This window comes from Pezoporus wallicus, unplaced genomic scaffold, assembly GCF_028554395.1.
Source record: "Pezoporus wallicus isolate ANWC-B61680 ecotype Strahan unplaced genomic scaffold, APGP_CSIRO_Pwel_v1 contig_1181, whole genome shotgun sequence".
NCBI lineage: Eukaryota > Metazoa > Chordata > Aves > Psittaciformes > Psittacidae > Pezoporus > Pezoporus wallicus.
The window spans coordinates 6020159-6039807 of record NW_026641428.1 but is presented as its reverse complement, the minus strand read 5'-3'; the positions used below and the strand labels follow the sequence as shown (position 1 = coordinate 6039807).

The following is a 19649-nucleotide window of genomic DNA, read 5'->3' as shown; positions in this document are numbered from 1 at the left end:
TTATCCAACCACTAAATAATTACATTTTAATCTGAATTAGTTGGCTGATACTACTTTTTTCCCTTTTAAATGTCTAACATTAGCTTTTAAGGTGGTAGAAAGACCATACAGGCATGTTACCAACAAGAACTGGCTGTCCTTGCTGTCACTATCACTATACCAATAGAAGAGCTCTGAGCAGATACTGTATTCTTTTCCTCAACCAAATTGTTGTAAAAAAAACTCATGTCATAGAAAAAAACATTAATTTGAAACAATATTTTTTATACGCAATTCCAAATTAGTAAAAGTGTCCTTTCTTAGAAAAAAAAGTGTGTTGTTTTGTTGTTTTTTTTTAAATGCTCAACATTATATTCCTTTTATTGTGTCAGAGATGATATATAATCTGATGATACTCTCACCTTGACTCCTTTGCTCTGGTGTTTTTCAAGTTTTGAGAATTTTATCTTATGGACTTAAAATAGGACATGCTATAAGAACAGTTTTTACTGCCTTCTCTCCTTCAATTTTCCTAGCAGGCAAACACTTGATGGTGCCTGTCTTTAATGGTTCAGAGAAGCGAAGCCTGAGTTGGAAAAAGGTCTTTAATTTTTTGAAGAGTCCTGGTCTGACATCTGTAACATTCCACAACTGTTTGTTTTCACAGATCCTAAATGTTTCATGTTTTCTTCTTGAATTCTCTATTTTATTCCCTGATCATCCTTTTAAGAGGATGATTACTGTTTATGCAATTGCCACATGAATTGTAAACACATTGGGATTTACTTATAACAATGGGCTCCTCTTGACCACACACCATCTTTAGAAGTCTCTAGATAAGCATGAACAAGAATCTAGTAATGTGCCTAACCACCAGCGCTCCTTTTAATCCAAAGAGCACACAGATGCTCAGGGCACTTCTCAGGGTGCTGGGTATTTCACCTTTCCAGAGCTTCCCACTCTGGTGCAGGATTGCTGGGGCAGGAAACAGAAGACCAGGAAATGTGAGCCCTTGTCTCTACTTGGCAGTGAACAGCGTTACTCTTTGTGCCTCGATGTTTCCCTTTCATTTGTGTTATTATTTCCACAAGGGTACAGGTTCTTGTTCAGTCTCCTTGCAAGCCATAATAATCTCAGAAAGCTTTTGAAGTTCATGTTCACTAAAAAAGCCTGTAGAGAAGGACATCCTAAATAACAGCATCGTGTATTTTGACAGGGCCAATTTAGGTTGAGAGAATCGTTGTTTTCTTGATGAAGTCTTATTTATCTTTTGCAAATTCTTTCTACAGAACTTAGATGAAGTTAGGTGGAAAAGGAATTCTTTGTCAGTTAAGATATTTTAAAAAGACTCACAAAAGGATACTGCCCATGCAATTAAGGTATTTACATTCTTGGTATTTTCTGAAGGTAACATTAGCACAGACCTATGACAAAAGAGAAAACTGACCAAGGCATGAAATGTAGGCGAGATGTAATCATTACTGACTCATATTAATTTAAAGTATCTTTTTTTGTACAAATTATATAATCAAAATAATGCTACGCATGGGAATTGGTGATCTTAATGGCTCTTATAGTGGTTAGAATTATAGAATAGAATAGTTAGGGTTGGAAAGGATCTTAGTATCATCTACTTCCAACTTCCCCTGCCATGGGCAGGGACAAAACTACCTTCATTCTGCTTACAGACTAAATTATATACTTGTTTGTTTGAAACAGCAAATGGAAAAACCCGTTTATTCTGAGAACTATGAGCACAGCCCCAAGTGTACATGCTGCTGCCTAACGCCTCCTAGAAATACTGTCTTCTGAAACCAATCACTTCTTCCCAGAACTGACCTGAGGGTCAAATCTAGCTTTCCATCTGGGGACTGAATAAACAAGCTTTGCATTCCTGCCTTGCTCTTCTAAGGAACAGCAAAATTGACTTTGTAGAGCCAATGCTGAAGCAGCAAAAGTGCAGTTTATAATAATGATTGCTCATTACACTAAATTCCTATTTACAGGTTAAATGGAACCCCTATGTGCAGATAACTGTAAGCTCTTGCAGATCCCTTTACTTCCTCCTGCCCATTTTGATGGATACTGCTGGACAGAACAGCCACAGCAGGGTTTAGTGCTCCTCTTCTGGAAGTGGAGATTGGACTCCTCATTTGCAGCAACTCTCCCAGGGGTTCTGCTCTTGCTGCCAGCTCTGAGCCACTGGGTCTGGGAAATTAAATGACTTTTCCTTACGTTCCAGCTTTCTGTGTAGAAATGATGCAAATGCTAAGTTTTGTAAAGCAGCTCTGAGTCCTGACAGCGGGTTCCTAGTGACTCTTACAAGCTGTTATGCAGAAAAAACCCTAATGGCTCCTTGTGCCACGCACCAGAGCTGCGGAGTAAGTCTGCGTAGCCTTTTTGTGGCGTATTTCCACACTGTGTGCCTGATAGGGAACTGTGAGGGAACCATCCCGCAGAGAAAGGGCTACAGAACAAAACCAAAATGTTAGAAAAGTAAACCTGACCGAGTTTTGTTACCCCCAGTCTGAGGAGAATGCAGCCAATGAAGGCCTTGTCCTACTCCTAGGGCATGAAAGGGTGAAGAACCCTGGCCAGATGCTTCTCTTCTGCATGGATTCCTCAAACAATGTTATACTCCGCACCCCCAGTCTGGTGTTTCCTTGCCCCACCACCTTTCTTCCACCACTTTTACCACGTAGCCCTTCCTCCCAAAGGCACGGCTCTGCGCCTCGCTGATTTCTGGGAAGGGGGGTGGAGAACGGGAGGCCAACTGCTGCTTCTACGAAAGAAGCTCGGGGCGCCCGGCGTTCTCCTCACAGGGGACCGGTGCTCTCCTCAGGACCTGCCGCCGTGCCCAGCAGCGGGGCCTCGCATGGAACCCTGCGTTTTGGGTGCGGGTGCCGAGGAGCGCGAAGCGGCGGCCGGCGGCTCCCAGCACAGCGCTGCGGGTGCGCGGCGGACCGGGGCACGCTCCTCGCCAGCGCCGCCCTCCTGGGGCGACCTTTCCCCTCGCGCGGCTCCCGACCAATGGGCGGGCTCGGTCCCGCCTGTTCCGCCGGCGTGTTCCGCGTGCGAAGGGGCCGCTCGTGCCTCTTCCTACTCCGGGCGGGGGCCGCGCAGCCCAGCCCAGCTCTGCCAGCTGAGGTGAGCCCCGCCGAGCCCGCTCTTGCCCCGCGGGCCGGGGAGTGCGGCGCTGCGGAGGGGGAGCCGCCGGGCCGGGAAGAGGCGCTTCCGGGCCCTGGGGAGCAGCCGCGGCTTCGGCTGGCAGCGCCGGGCGGGTGTTTCTTGTCGGCCTTTTCGAGGCGGAGGCCCTGGGTGTGCCGGGAGGAGCGGGGTGGAGAGTGCGCGGCGGGACCCGGGGCTGTGGTACGGCCTAAGCGTGCTGCCGTTCTGTGCTTTCAGATGCCCCCGAAAAAGGGAGGCGACGGGGTTAAATCGCACCCGATTATCGGCAGGTTTGGGACGTCCCTGAAGATCGGGATCGTCGGGCTGCCTAACGTCGGGTAGGTGATGGGGAGCGCTGGGCTTGGGGGTGGCTGCGGGCGGAGGAGCAGGCCGGGGCTTCCCGCTCTCCCCAAGCTTGTGCCTGCTCCAGGTAGAGAGACCTGGCACAGTGCCTGGGTGAAGACAGGTGTCTGCGTGTGTACGCGATCGGGGATACAGTGTAAGTCTGTTTGCTGTGCGATAGGCTTGAACTGCGTATAGGTGGAGAGATATAAAACAGGTAGCATGAGGCTGGTATGTGTAAGTCTGGACTAGGTAGTGGTATAGAATTAAAAGGAAGAAAAGTCTTGGCAATTGCTGATTTTTATAAAATCCTGCATCTTTTGCATTTCTTTACTTACTCTGTAGTGTATGTGTAACAAAAGTTTTTATGCGGATACAGATGCACACATAGCCGTATATACAGATTCCATTTATGTTGTAGGGTTTTTTTTTTTGGAGAGGGTCCTGTGTACAGGAAAGGGTAAATGATGCTGTAAGTGTCATTAGCAGTGAAGAGGACTTACATTCTTGAATCTTCATCAGAGTAATGGAAAAAGTTGTATAAAAAGTTGTTACAGTTTAGGAGAGATGATGCAAGATGAATCTCTCTGTCACACTTCTCATCTGCAGTTGTTACAGCTCCTCAAAGAGCCCATACTTAAGGCATTTAAAGATGATGATGAATTACCTGGAGAATGCTTGTGTGAACTGTTGGTGTTAGTTTGTGTATCATATTTACTGAAAGAAGTTGTCAGCAGTCTCAAATTTGAAATATTTTAAGAAGTTAGAGGAAAAGCCTTTGAGCATGTCTGAGTGCCATGAGTGCTGCTTCCTTTTCATTACCATTTATTTTATTTTTTGGGGTGTAGGTAAGTTGCACACCAGAAAGGAAATAATTAGCAGTAAGATTGTATATGTAACATGCCAATAGGGAAAAAGAGCATTTGCAGTTATGTTATGATGTAATTTTCCAAGAAGGCTGTGACTGACTTTTGAACATGGTGGCTGCATGCAGGGCAACTGTCAGGTTTTTTTTTTTTTCTTCCCCCTAGGCCTGAGAAGTTCTGTGGATCTAAAAAAACCCACCACAAAACACCAGAATACTTACAGTAGAAGATTCAGGAGTTAAGAACTTTCTCTTAACAAGAACTCAAGAATCGCTCTCTTTTGGTTAAATAAATACTAACTAGCAAAATAATCAGCCACTTGGTTTAAGTGGAAATGTTCTTTTTTCCCTTGATACCACTTGCATTTTTTCCCACTGATATTTAACAAGGATGAAAAATGTTTGCTAAGGTAGAACTGCATCTTTTTTATATGCATGGAAGATTACTTGTAATTGATTAATTGTTGTGGTTTGCTTTCTGTGCCCCTTTTTTCTCTCTTGATTGTTAACTTCTATTGCTTAGATACTGAAATTATGTTAATACATAAATAAATCTGAAGAAACAATACATCTGGGGAAAGGGCTTGTGAGTCTTGGCAAAACCAGTTCATTCAGAATAACTTTCAAGCATCCTTATCCATTTCTCACTTTGTGCTTGAGGAAAATGAGTAGTGGCTAATACAGCTGTGCTTTGCTTTTGACTGAAAGCTTCTTTGATAACTGATGTGCAATATCTTCACTTAGGGTAATTTTCAAGGGCAGGGAAGAGGTAACCATCAGTGTGTTTCAGTGGGGCTCTCCATATGTGTATTTGAAAGTGTCCTGTACTACAATCAGGGTAGTGGTCACTGTTGTTGAAGTACAGAGAAAATTCAGTATTGCTTTTGAGTTGGAATAAGATGTGCTTCTATCCAGCCCTTTTAAATAATTCTAATCTGAACTTCTTTAAGAACGTGTGTATTTTGTTTGTAGGAAATCGACGTTTTTCAATGTGTTAACAAAGAGTCAAGCAGCAGCAGAAAATTTTCCTTTCTGTACTATTGACCCCAATGAGAGTCGAGTACCTGTGCCAGATGACAGATTTGACTTCCTATGCCAGTATCACAAACCTCCAAGGTAACTCAAATTCTTCATCTTTTTTTTGCAGTTAAGATGAAATAGTATTACTGAACACAGGGTTTTCATAGGATTTTAGTGCAGTGTCTTTAAGTTTTTATGGACGTACGTTTTAGAATGTGAAATTACATTCTTGTAATACATACATATGAGAATGAGAAGCTTAGTTGCTGCTAGTTGTTGCTTAACATCATTTGGTCCTTGGTGTACCTGTCTTTGAAGCTTTTGGCTCCCAAGTGACTTGGAGGATCTTCTGAAGAGATTTGGAAAATGAACTGTAGTGGACATACCTAATGTGTCATGAGCTTCTCTCATTTGTAAAGTTTCTACCCTGTATTTTGTGTCATTTAGAATATTGCATATGCTGTAGGCAGCCAAACAAATATCAACGTACCTGTGCTCTCAGTCTTTTTACAGTAAGCTTTGTGAGCAGCCTTTTTTTCCCTGACCTTTTTATAGGCTCTGCTATTTGTTATCTGATATATTCGGGGATATTACTACAGTGGTTCCTTATTCTAGGATTGTATTAATTTTGTCACATTGATGGATTTTTGTTATAGATTATTACTGTAATCTACCATATATATTCAATGTGGGAACTGGATTCTTGCTTGAACAGCATTAAGGTGTTTTCAGAAAACAAATAAGTGTTTGATTTATTAATTTCAGTTTTCAGTTACTTGCAAAGGGATCTTGAATAAAGTGAACCCTACATAAATCGTAGGGCAAATTAGCATGCACTCTTTGTTCAAATCCTCAGTATTAAACTGAGCTCACACCCACAATTAAAGAAGATTGATTAGTCACTGGTCAAAAAAACCCCACCGCTTGTGCTTAATTTTCAGGTCTAAATAGGTTGCTTCTTTCTCTAATTGCTGTGTACTTTTTAAATACTGAAAAATTAATTGATACGGAGCTGTCTGGCTAGGTGGATTGTTACAAGATGTTACCTTGTTTTTCTTGCTCAAGGAACTATTAAGTATACTTGTTACCATATGGATCATAAACCAAAACTACTGAATTTGAGACAAAACTTTCTGGCTGTTGGCTGTGCAGAGGTAATGGTGTGGCTTTCAAGTTTTGTTGATAAATTTGTTCTAAATGGTAGTGTTACTGCTGCTTTGGCCAGGTCAGTAGTTTCTTTTTCTTTTCACTTAGCTATGACTGGCTACTTCTAAATTAACAGTTGAAGTGACGAAGAGATTACGATCTCTCCCCTCATTCTGCCTTAGGCCATCTCTCCTTACAAGGAGTGCATACCTGTGTGTGTTCTCTGACTTGCAAACTCTGCCCTCCTCTGCTCCCCCCTGAAAAAAGCCACCTGCAAATATCAATGGAAATAGATATATTTAGTAATAAAAATTAAGACATTAAAAAATATTAATGAAACTGGAAAATAACCTGGATAATCAGCTTTCATTTGAATGGTCTTTAAGCATTTTTAAGAGTGTTTGTTACTTAAAATCGATGGGTGTGGGGATTAGTGAGTAGTTACAGCATATGGTGCATATATTTCACTGTAACAGTGATAAGCCAGTGATAATTCAGTAGCACAGTAGACTGAGGTAACTCTTCTTGGACTGTTTGTGCTGCTCTGTCTGAGACTAACTCAGGAAAAGAAGGCTATGGTCATGAAGATCTACAACTGAATTTAAATTACATACAATTCCTTAATTTCTCTTGTATAGTCTTGATTTTGTTCTTCATCTTTATGTAATATGTTCCGTGTTAATTTTCTACTTGTATGGATTAGTAGACATAATCCATCCGTGCATGCAGAATGTTTTATAAACAGTGAGTTCTCTTTAAATTAGACTCTTGTCTAGCCTCAAGTATTTGCTTTTTAAAGTCTAAAGCATTCAGGTTTTTATTTCGCATATGTTACACTTAGTCATCGCATAACTGCAGTCATTGTTGAGAGGTGGGGAAAAAAAAAGGAGGGGGGACTTTGTCTTAATTAAAGCAGTGTATGACAGGCCAGTGATTTTGCCTTGATGCCTGCTGTGAGCGAGGGAAAGGAAGAGTGGGACTGGGTTGGACTGGCTGTCGCTGTCTGTCACACTGAGCTGAGATTGCTGCTGCTACAGAGAGACAGACTCTACTGCTGGAAATACTGCTAGTATGAGTTTGCAGCTGTTCTGCCACTGGAGGAAGAGTTAGGCTCTTTGGGTACTGTTTGTTGCTTGAAGATCTATTCCTATCCCTGAAAGAGGGAAGCATCAGCTTCGATGGGACTTGTGTGCAGCTACTTGCTAGCCCATGCTAAATCTGAGTGGTATTACTTAATTGGAAGTGTAGACGTTTGTAAATGAAATAATGCAGGCAAGAATTTTGGAGACTGTTACATCAAGGTAAAGTTGTACTTAATAAATTAAGGTATGCTACCAGAACTGATAACCTTTTTTTCTTTCTGCAGCAGTGGATGGTGTATATGACTGTTAACAATAAATAAGTTCAATGATCAGGCTGTAGACAGAAGGTGGGCTCCAAAAACTTCCCGTAAAAACTGCTGTTTTGCTGCCAAATAGATTAGATGAGCAATTTTCCTTGAGATTTAATGCTGCTTATTGCTTACTTTCTGGTGTGAATGAAACTGTAGATATTAAAAAAAACACAACAAAACAGACTTTAATGTTTTAAATATAATTCTGAATGCTTGTTATTTTAAGGTCTTAGTTTCTGTTTTGTTACTAACTTTATGTAAGCAGCTGATGTGATTGTTTTAAATTTATACAGTGTTCAGTGAAAACTCAAGTTTGTTGCATGGTGTCAACATGTAGCTTTTTCAGAAAGGAGAGAGTGTTGGGCTCTTATTTTGTTGTCCCTACTTTTCAGGCAAGGTTTGGTAGACTAATGATTGAATTAGTTGCAGTTCAGTAGCTGGAAAGAGTATTTGCTTTGGACTGATTAACTTCAGCAGGAGCTAAAGCAGAAAGGTGTAGTTTGTTGTGTGTTTTGTTTTCTTTTTTTTGTCCCTCCTGCCCCAATCTCTGGATCTTAAGTAGGTAGCAGAGGATGAGATCTACTCATTCTAAAATGGAAAAGAGAGGTTCCTCATCTCAGCAGGTAGCTCCTGCTTTGAAAACAGGGATTTGAAAGCCAAAACAGGTTGATCTCTTGACAGTAGTATTTTAATGGGCCTTTTTGTGTTTAGACGTGATGGATTTCTTACACAAGACAAGAACTGTGTAGCTCATGTGAAGAAATTTTAGTAACTTAATAAAAGCTTTGATAAAGCTATACTTGTTGTTTGTTTTTTTTTTTGTTCTAAATTCATTTAATCACCTTAAACCTAAAAATATTTTTCAGTGTAAGTATGTTAAACTGATTTCATTTGGACAAGTGACTTGTGTCCTAACTCACAAGTATCTCAAAAGCCTTTGAGTTTATATACCCTCCAGACTTACCCCATATGGCCCTGTCTACTACTGTGGTCTACTGTGCCTGACCAGGACTGGTATCTCAGTGGTGACATTTGATTCAAGCCTCAAAAGGATCTTGAGTGGGGAAGTGGAGAAAACTGCTGTTTCCTCCTTCTCATTTATTAATTTATTTTGTGCCCAAATAACCTCCTCACTACAGCTATTTATATTCTTTCTTCTTTATTTTAAGCTATATGTTTAAGTAAAAGAAATAGTCAGGTAGAAGTAGTGTTTTAACTATAGCTATGTTTTAACTGTAAATAGTTAACAGTGAAGGGCTCTTGGCTGATAGTAATCACCCTGTATGAAAACATTAATAATGAAGTGATTTTAAAAATCTATGTTTCTGCTTCCTCCTCTGGTTAAAATCAAACAAGATTATAAGCGGGAGTGAGTAAAATGTAAGTAGTTTTGTTCATCCTTTCTCATGTTATCAGTATTCATCTAATTCCTTGTTTGCATCTGTAAGCAGGTGTGTTGCTTTGCATGTATGTGTTCACAAAGCACAATGCTTATTGCAAACCACAAGCATTTCTGTTTAACTTGGACTCTTTTTAATCTATCTTGGATATCCTTTCCAACTTAAATTTTAAGGCAATCTTTGTTATCTTACGGAAGGAAATAGTAAAATGCAACTACCCCTCTTCATCTCTCTGTCACCATCCAGTGTACTTAAGGAGCTCCATCCTTTTTGTCAGTAAATTGCTTTAATTTGTTCTGTTGCATTGTAGATTGTTGAAGTTCATGCACCAAGATCTTTAGTGCTCAAGCAATGGTATTGAACTAAATCTGAGTCACTTCCAATGTTGGCTAGGTCACGGATGTCCTACATAATATTAAATACATGTTCTCTTGAACTTACTGTAAGATAGCATACTCAGATACTTGATCAAGTTTTGAAGTAAAAATTATGTAATCGGTGGAAAGTTCTGCTTAGAAAGCAGATCAGCAGTGGGACTTTTTGAATGACATCATGTGGGACTTATTCTGGGTTTAAAAAGACTATTTATGTAAATGAAACCCACCTCTAATTCCAGAGTGAAACATGAATAACTTAGCTGGATGTAACTCTCATATATCAGCATCTGTAGGAGAATCCCATTTTTTACAGAAAGCAACTGAAAATTGCTGAGTACATCCTGTTGTTAATGTGCTTCTTCCTTTGGTGTTACTGCTCTTCAATTAGCTCTGAGCCTGTGTAAATCAACTTGGCAGTGATGTGTGTTCTAGCATTGCAAATGAACAATTTGCCAGCAGTGAATGAAAGACCTGAAGTGGTGACTTGAGCCTTGACTTGACTTGTCTGCCTGGTGAGAGAAGGAAAAATTCAATTAGTTATATTTTATTGGTGTATTAATTTTGTGAATAGTTTGAGAATGCAGGCATTTGATATACAGGGGACACCAAGTATGTGTCATAGTCCACATCGAATCTTACTTTTTTTAATAGTTCATGTAAGCAAAATTTAATTAGCAGATTTTTCACTTCTGGTTCATGTGCTAGTAAGTTCAAGTCTTGTTTGTCAGTACCATGGATACAATGCTATTAATGAAATTGTTCTTGCTTAGAAATGACTGGGGTTCATCTGCTGTACCTAGTTCTTCAGAAGCAGATTCCTTTACCCTGTGAGGTATTGTACTTACATTGGTCAAAACTGCATGCAAGATTGACTGCAGAAGGTGTAATAAGGGAGTACAGTCTCCTGGAAGAGTAGGAGGGCCTATGAACTGTGTTTTCTGTTTGGAAATGAGCCAAGAAAAACAAAAGCAATGAGGACAGTGTTGAAAGCTTTATAGCAGGTTATCACAATATATGTGTTCTCCTATGTTACTACTTCAGGTCATTTGTGAACTATTAACAGATAACTCCTACTTAAGTTGCATGAATTTTCAGGGAGGAAGAAGAGTTACCCTTTCTTAACAGATTTCAGATAACAGCTTTTAAAGGCAGAAGAGCTTGTGCTGTAACCAGAAGATGAATAGCACATTTGGCTTTACTGAAGAGAAAATGGAAGCTGGACACCTTACCCTAATAGTGTAGAATTTGGCTTTTTTACTATGTGAGATGTAGAATTTGAGTTGAGAGAAATTTCTTGAGAATAAAAAGTGTCTGTGTTATGAGAATAATCAAGCAGGCTTACTGGAAAATTGCTGCATTTTGAACGAACTTGAAGCTGTCACATGGCTTTCCAGGGTTTCCTGGTGGATGTGAGATTTCACTAACCTGTAGTAAATGCTGCAGAGAAATTATTGGGGTATTGTTTTTGTTGGAGAAGAGAGATTGTGGAAACTTAGAAGAATAAAGAAACCCAGGGAGAGAAACAGCATTTTGGTTGTTTCAGTCAAGTCAGACCTTCAGGGTGTGTTGCCTGTGAGGTTTCTCAACTAAACAATGAAGAAACTTGAGAAAGAAATTTATGCCTCTTTGCCTTAAGTTTTGGAAAAATAAATATGCACAACAAACTGCAGATACTGTATGTGTGTGCATTTTAAAAGAAGAAAGGTAACTGGTTGCACTGTAGTCCTCAGTAGTACTGCACTGAACGGGTCAGGTAAAGAAACTCCTTCTGCCTGTTAAGTAACGGGTTTGGACAGAAGTTTGAAACGAAGTTGGTGAGAAATAGGTCTTTTCCCCTACATAATGCCCAAGTCTCTTATACCCTAACCACTGGACCGCAAAACTGTTACGTTCTTTGGTGCAGAGAGTCTTGTGCTCTTTGTTGTGGAGTAGCTCGTACAGTGAAGGTAGTACGTGAAAACACAAAATCGCTCCTACTGTATTTTGAAGTGAGGTGAAAAAAATCTTTACTCAGGAGTTATACCTACACTTAAAATACGGAGATATGTCTGGATTTGGTAATGTTTCATATTATAAATTCCTGTGACATGCTTTATGGTAGGTTGGTGTTGCACTGATTTGTACAAACGATCAGTTGATGTCACCTGTTCCTGATGATCATTTGAGGCTCAGTGACATTATGCTAATGATGACTAACGAATCTTAAGAAATGGAAATTAATCTGTTTAGAGGAGGGAGAAAAAAAAAAGAACAATCCAGTTAAGTCCTCTACGTTTTAAAGAACTAAACCACACTCTAGATATATGGTACTCTTCCCGAATTCTTTGCTGTGTTTTCTGTTTATTTAGTTTCATAATGTGTACCCCTTGTCCTTAAGAGCAGAGTATAGGCAAGTGTGGCTAGTTTGTGCCTTTTTATGCTTTTCTCTCTATTCATCTTTCTGTAATGAAATAGAGATTGAGGCCTAGGAAAGGGGCTGCAGAGAATGGTGATGGTTTTGCTTTGTTAGCTTTGTGGTACCCAAGGTGAAGGTGAGAAAACATCCGTATCTCTTGCTCCTGTTAGTAAATTGTGAAATAAATATGCTGGGGTTTTCCTTCTTTTGTCTAGCAAATTAGGCTGATTGTAGTGATAGAGTGGTCTATCTGCATCTGAAGGCATCTGTTTTGCTGTAATGTGGCATCTTTGTAGGGAAAGTGTGAATTCTTCTGATGGCTGCCCAGGAAGTGAATCCTAACAGAGGGGAGCATAGGAGAACATTTCTAACACCAGCTTTGTTAGAAAATTGTTTAAAATGACAATGGAGGAGTGCTTTAAAGAATGGCATTTTTCTACCTTGTTGTTGACTTAGTTGTGTGTCAGAAAGCAATGAATTATGAATTATAACAATTCTGACTGGGAAGTTGCTGCTGTTTCTTCTGAGGTATGTATTAGCTCTGCAGTTCTGTCAGGCAAAAGGAGTTATTGGATTATTCCATTAATAGAGTTACTAGTTTCTGTCTTCTGAATGTGCATTGCTCTTGGTAGTGTGTTAAATTTGAGAATTTGCTCTTTCTGTTTAAGTTTGTGTCTGGTAGTTAGAGAAAGCAAGACAGTTTTCTAGGAAAACCATAGTGGGAGAATTTTCAGAGTTTTTTACTTCAGAATGTTCTTGCATTCATGTTCTTTCTACTGCATTCAGCAGCATTAGCTTGCAGTACACAGCATCTGTCTTCCCAGGGATGGGCCCTTTTTCCATGGGCCTAGTGAATTAAAGCTTGAAGTCAATGTGTTGTGTACCTGAATTTAACTAACTCGTGCTGCGTTGTAAATATTTTCTTGTGAATTGTTTTAAACTCACTCTTTTGGATATTCTATTTATGCTTGTTTCTAAACACATCACATTTAATGAAATGTCATTAAATCCTAATTTATTACACCTGACAGGTTTAGTGCTACTTTGAAGTTCACTGTGGTAAGAAAAATATTGTGTCCAAATCTTATATCATGAATTTGCTTACTTGAAAAAAATATTTTTTCTTGGGAAGTGTTAGAGGAAGATTGAAAACAAAACCAGTATAAGATCTTTTGCTTTTGGGTCATCACACTTCAGAAATATTGATGTAGCATGCAAAGGCAGACTCTAATGGACCATATCTTCCCAAGTTAGGGAGTTCATTTCAAGCGAGGCAGTATATCTGCTAATACTAAAGAATGTATTGTGTTATTTGCAATCAGATGGAAGTGGGATACCACTACCAGAAAAAGTTGCTAACTTGTTCTGTTCTATTTAAGCCTGTTGCTCTTAGCAGAGATGATGAACTACAGCTTGATCTCTCTGGGCTGTAGTTACCATACCAGGCATTGGGATAAGAAGAGAAGGGTGTTTTTCTGATGCTAGTGGAATTTTCTGCTCTTACAGATTTGACATATTTCAATATTTGATTTGGGGTTTTTTTAATATATTTATCAGTAAGCTCTTGTAAAGCTCGGTTTGAGCTGTGGACAGTATAGACTTCGGAAGTGCAGTGCTGTTCAGAGAAGGTTTCTATGTAGGGTTGGCTAGGAGGTCACTGTCTAGGTCATCTCTAGCACTCATTTGAACCTACGTTGTTGCTTCCAGCTGTGTGCAGCACTGCAGTGGTTAGGTCTTTTGAAAAGACATCGTGAAGTAGACCACAGAATTTAGAACGCTCACCATAGAAGACAGCTTTTCACTGCTTTACAGATTGGCACTGTGTGTTCATGCAGACTTCATAGTGTAAGTCACACCCTTCTCATTGTTGATATTAAAGCTGTGGATTTGGGTGTTTTGCCTTCTACTTACTGTTAGTAAAGTAGTGAACTGTTGTATTAATCTTAGCATGTTGCTAATGAATGTGTGATAAAGTGTTTGTTTTGAAATCCAGCAGTGTTCCAGTTATTTATTTTGAGGCCCTTAAGTTGGAGGTCTTGATAACTCTGGTTTGCAGTTTCTGGTCTTCTGCAAGCGAGGAATTCGTGGCATTTCTGTGTGGTTCTGCCTTTGCCACTGTTTATGGTAGTGCTGTCATTTGCATAGACCAGATGAAGGTGCTTTTAGCCAACATCTTATCACAGAGTTTTCTGTTTGTGGGTTTGTTGGTTGGTTTTTTTTCCTCACTCAGCTGGATTTTGAGAAATAATTTGGTTTAGAATATACTTGAAAAGATTAATGCCCATAAAATTATTTGCTCATTTTAAAACAGCTTGAGAATCTGCAGAGGATAAAAGGCTTGCAGTTTATAAATTGCCATATGCATTTCCCATAGCTGTAAAAGCTTTTTCTATTTTTTGTCAGGTAATTTGAACTTTATGACTATTTTGTTGTTGCTGTATGAAATGTATGTGGACATGTCAGCTAACCCAGTGCTGTTTATGGTGGAAAACATCACAGTTGTTTACTTTATAATGCTAGATGCTGCTTAACTTGTTTTCTGCTTTCTTTCAAAGTGTTTGCATAACCTGATCACTGCTGGTTTTACTCACCATTGTATTAAAAAAATGCCCTTGTCTTCCAAAAAAGTTGCTAAATGGTAACTTTAGAGGTGTGTTAGTGATAGCAGAGTGCAATTGCCATTGGTATGTCTTATCCCTTTAGCAGTATGAAAACTGCTTGTTACAGATGACTGACTTCATGCTGCAGTGTTCCTGGTCTGGTTGAGTATAGTTTGCATAGTTGTCAGTATGATTCCACACTTGGAAACTAGTTTACTTCATTTTACATTAATAATGACAGAGAAATTAAAGAATGGTTAATGTTTTACATGGGAGGGAGGGAATCTTGTCGTTTATAAGTTACACATTAAATAAGAAAGTTACCGCCGTATATCTCTTGTTCTAGAAAAGAGAAATGTTGGATTTTCATGTTATGAATTTATTTCTGTGCCAAAAGTCTTAGCTAATATACTTCAGTAATGAAACTTATAACTTCTGTATTTCAGCAAAATTCCAGCCTTTCTGAATGTGGTGGATATTGCTGGCCTTGTGAAAGGAGCCCACACTGGCCAAGGCTTAGGAAATTCCTTCTTGTCTCATATTAACGCCTGTGATGGGATCTTTCATCTGATGCGTATGTAAACTTATTTATATGTTCTTTCTATAGCTTAAGGACAGCGTTACTGTACTCAAGAAATGTGGAAAAAATACGCATTACAGTTTCAACTTTTACCATTCAGATCAAATCCTTTCCTCTTCTGTCTAATGGGTGCGTCTTTCTTCATTGGTGTTGTGCTGAAGACTTAAAAAGAAACTGGATTTTTAGAAGTCTGCAGTAATAATTTATTTTCTTCTGCCAGCAGTGCATGCAAGTTGATTTGTTTAGTTTTATGAAGGGGGAGGAATGGAATGTGATAATAAAAGGGTGAAATGGAAGTAGAAAATGAAAATATGGAACTAGTAGCAGACTCTGGAATTCTGTTTCTCACAGGGCAGGCCTCACTTTTTCTTTCCTGATTTCTGTGTCAGTTTTACTGAGTCTTGAATACACACCACCCTGCCCCTGTTTCTGTGAATTATGAACTTTTTTCAGTTAGACCAAGGGCTTTGATTCTTTCTGTCATCACCTGCTACCACAATGCAGAAATGGCGTTGAGAGTCATATTAATAGCACTTACGAACTTGGCACTTAACAGCTTGTTGAAAGTGTATGTTGGTTTGTAATACACTGAGTGTTGAAAACGGCTTCTGGTCTGGAAAGATTGAACTTGATAATGTTTGCTCAGATTTGAGGAAACCAGACACCTTTGTTGCTGTCTTTTGGTTGTCCATTATTATACAGTAAGTGATGAAATAATAGAACAACAATGAAATTTATTTTGTGATTGGAGCAAAAAATTATTTTGTGGGCAGATTGTTTCTAAAACAAAATCCAAAGGCATATGCAGTATTACTATTTGATAGTATTGATTTAGATGCTTAGAGCCCTTGTTCTCATGAGCTTGTTTTTTGAAGCATATCTATATAGACCATTGACCTGATGTGCCTCTACAGTCTGTATGCTTGGTGAGTAGGTAAGTATTCTACCTCAGTCGAATGCAATTTTTTATGTATTAAGAACACGTAGACAATGATTTGGTGCAGAGTACTGGTACTGTGTTTTCAATCAAGTGAGACAAACTTTGTGGGGAAAGGTAATATGTTCATAGGCTTATACTGTTGCTAAGTAGGGCGTGCTGTTGGGGACAGTGGACTTTTTTAAGGTCTTCTAGTACCTGGAAGCTGTCCCAGGGTGGAGCATTACTTCTCCTTTGCAAACTTGGCCTCCTTATTTTTTTTATCTAGTAGTACTCTTTTCTGTTTAAAGTCTTTCAACACATGCTCTCAGTAGAATAGAAAACTGTTGACTGTAGCTAAGCAGTTAATAGTATTTAAGATGTTTTGAAAAGGTGAGGTCAGATCTTGACTGGATAGAGTGAATTAAGTCTTTTGAACTTGTGCATCATTTAGGAATAAATTCAATATGTGAAGTCTGTATTAGTACATCAGTATATTTTAAATATTTGTAACTACACAAGAATGATTGCTATAGTGTCCCTAGAAAAAATGGGGGATCAATTCCTCCAAACCCTGTTGCTAACCTGTCATTGTGATTACTGTTTTGCATGGTGTCAATTGAGAACAAGTGATAAACTCATCATACTTGCTCTGTTTTGATGCTTGTATCATAAATGCTTATTAAGGAACAGATTATTGTAATAGCCAGTGGAGAAGATCCATTTTAATCTATATGTTGAAAATCCTAAGCATTTGTTTTGGGTAGCTGTTGTGACAGTTAACACCGTTTGTATTTTTTTCATAGGGATTGAGAGGAATGAGATTATTGTTGTGGGTTTTTAAACCATTTGAACACTTACTTTGTAATAGCATCAATTTCTTCTAATCTAGTCTTTCATTTACTTGTTACATGTTTCAGTTTCTTTCAAGGATTCTGAAATGTAATGGTTATAAAAGAATTGTTGCTGTTCTTCTTTGGGAGCATGAAAGATAATGGAATTACTTTTTAAATAGCACTTTTTCCTTTTAAAATCTTAACCTTATCTCTTATGCTGCTGTGCTAGATGTTTTAACTAGAGCACAAGCTAGTGATGAACTGAGGTAGAAATTCTGTGTGTTGACTGCCCAATAAACACAAAGTATTTTCAAAATACTACTTAGGAATAATAAAAAGCTAATGCAGAATTTTGTGGTTGAGAGATGTGAAACTTTTTGGTTTTTGATCCCCCCCCCCCCCCCCCCCCCGCAAAGTGCATATTAGCTCTACTTTCCTTTCCCCACAGTACTATAAAACTGAAAATCTGGCACTAAAAGCTACTAATAACCTTCTAGTAAAGAAATAATAATAAAAGAATCTATTGGTTACACAGTACAGGCTCTAGTTAAAGCCTGTAACCCACTGAAGTTTTCAACATACCATGCCAACTTATGTTATAAAAATGTATAAAACTTTTAAAATGCTGTAGTGTTTTTATACCCACTCGCCTGTTGAAATTGCTTCCAATCTAAAATTCCCTTTTTATGTGTCTCTGGCATACCTGCAATTTGCAGTTTGTATCAGATACAGAAACTATGTAAACTGTTTTTGTATATCCTTAAACATTCCAGATCCTGAGAGGATGGAGCTTCTTTGTTGCCCCGTACCGGGGTTTTGTCCAAGTTCTGGAGGGACTGTGTGTTTAGGAACCAGTTTGTTGCCTTTTGCCAGGGTTTGCTCCAAGTTCTGAATGGACTGACTGTGTGTGTTTAGGAACCAGTGCCCTGAGGCTCTCACTTTTCAGAGGTAGGCGCTGAACCTATGCAGTCTGGTGGAAGCTAACTTAAAAGGAAGCCAGACAGGTTGCTCCTATTAAGGGGTAATAGTGGACTGGAAGGTGAGGCTTTGTATACCAACCAGCTGGAAAAGAGATGTTGCTGAAGATGAAGAGGATATGAGAATGAGTGCAAATCTTAAAGAGCTGAAGTAGGAAGTGATCTGTGGACCATGCTTTTTCAAAGCATGAAACATTTAGTGCTTGTTTTCACTAAGGTTTTGAATTGATCTGGAACCAGTTTTCACCTTCCAGCACTGAAACCTCCCTGTCTTTATGCTGTTGCAGTATGCACTACAATGGCTAGTATGGGAAGCGGATCATTGTGGGGTTTTGTGATGTAGATTTCAAGGTCCACATGCCTGAGTATATTGAAGAAAAAGCTTGTTAAGGCTTTGACTAGCTTGGTTCAGTTGGCATTTTTGGAAAAAAAGCAGTTTGAGAATTAACTCACTCAAGTTGTATTAAGGCAATGATGGGCAGGGAAGTAGCTATCTAGGAATGGAGAGCTTTTGTTCAGTATGATAAGGCAAACTTTGGGAATCTCACTGAATGTATTTTAGTCCTAGGCTAAAGGTTTTGATCCTGTTTCCTTCATTCATTAGAATGTATTAAACTATGTTTTCTTTACAACAAAAGGTCGTGGGTTTTTTTAGCTGCTGTAACAGAAATCACTGTTACTACCTTCTTGTGTTATGAGATGATTTTTGAAGAAGGTTGTTGCCTCTTCAGTTTATCCACCGCAGGACACATAGGTGAGCTGCAGCTGTAGTACTCTCAAAGTAATTATAACTACGTTTCTGTTGGAACTGTGAAAGTTCTGTGTGATGTTTACCGAGACTGTTTCTTGCATGGCGTAAAGCTGAGGGAAAACTGCATTTATTTCTGTCTGGCTAATTCTGTGCTTCATTTGAAAAATAAATGCATCTCCGCCTTGAACTGGTTATGGATTTTCAGCCTTCAGATTTCCACATCCTGGATACACTGTTATTTTCCCTGGGAGACACAGTGTTCATTAAATCAGTGAAAACATTGGTTTTATGTCTAACATATTTTAATATGTCTAAAGAAGCAGCAACGTGAGAACAGCATGTAGTAAGGTAATAGGGCAATTTAGCTCAATAAATAAGGCGAATAAGCTTTCCTATACAGAATTACATTCTTGGATTTTGATACTTCCTGTATATTTCTTTTTTTGATTAAAGTGTACAAACTGAAAATGAATGACATTTAAAAGATACCATTTAATTTCAGTACACTTAAAAATATTTCAGAGGTTATCCCAGTTTCTTAGGGGCAGTGGTATATTTTATTTTTGGCCAAATCCAATGGTGAAAGCCTCAGACAGATGCACTTGCTTACTTAACTGGCTGAATGAATGGGAAACTTAATTTATAAATGGTTTTCTGTTCTGGATAGTGGTGTCTATAGCATTAGTACCATAGTAATGTGACACATGCTTTAAAGTAGTTACAGCTTTGTTAATCTTCCAAGTTTCACTGTTTAATTTGAAACATTTGACTGTAAATATACCATGTTTCAGTGTATTATGGTTTTAACTGGGGCAGCAATGTTTTGGCAGTGGCTGAAGGCAGGCTGTTTGAAGATTGTAGCAGTGTTTCTTCCCAAGTTGCAGGGTTTTAACCACCTTTCAAC

At 38.9% G+C, this 19649-nt stretch overlaps 1 protein-coding gene across 1 annotated transcript in view; it reads left to right on the top strand.

Annotated features, from left to right (window-relative positions):
- The first annotated feature begins 3117 nt into the window (after positions 1-3117).
- Positions 3118-19649, top strand: part of OLA1 (Obg like ATPase 1) — a 101846-nt gene continuing 85314 nt past the window's right edge. Inside the window, exons 1-4 of the mRNA XM_057423866.1 lie at positions 3118-3126; positions 3385-3485; positions 5327-5470; positions 15132-15259. Of these exons, the coding sequence (XP_057279849.1) occupies positions 3385-3485; positions 5327-5470; positions 15132-15259 (373 nt within the window). The 5' untranslated portion in view covers positions 3118-3126. The remainder of the gene's footprint in view (positions 3127-3384; positions 3486-5326; positions 5471-15131; positions 15260-19649) is intronic.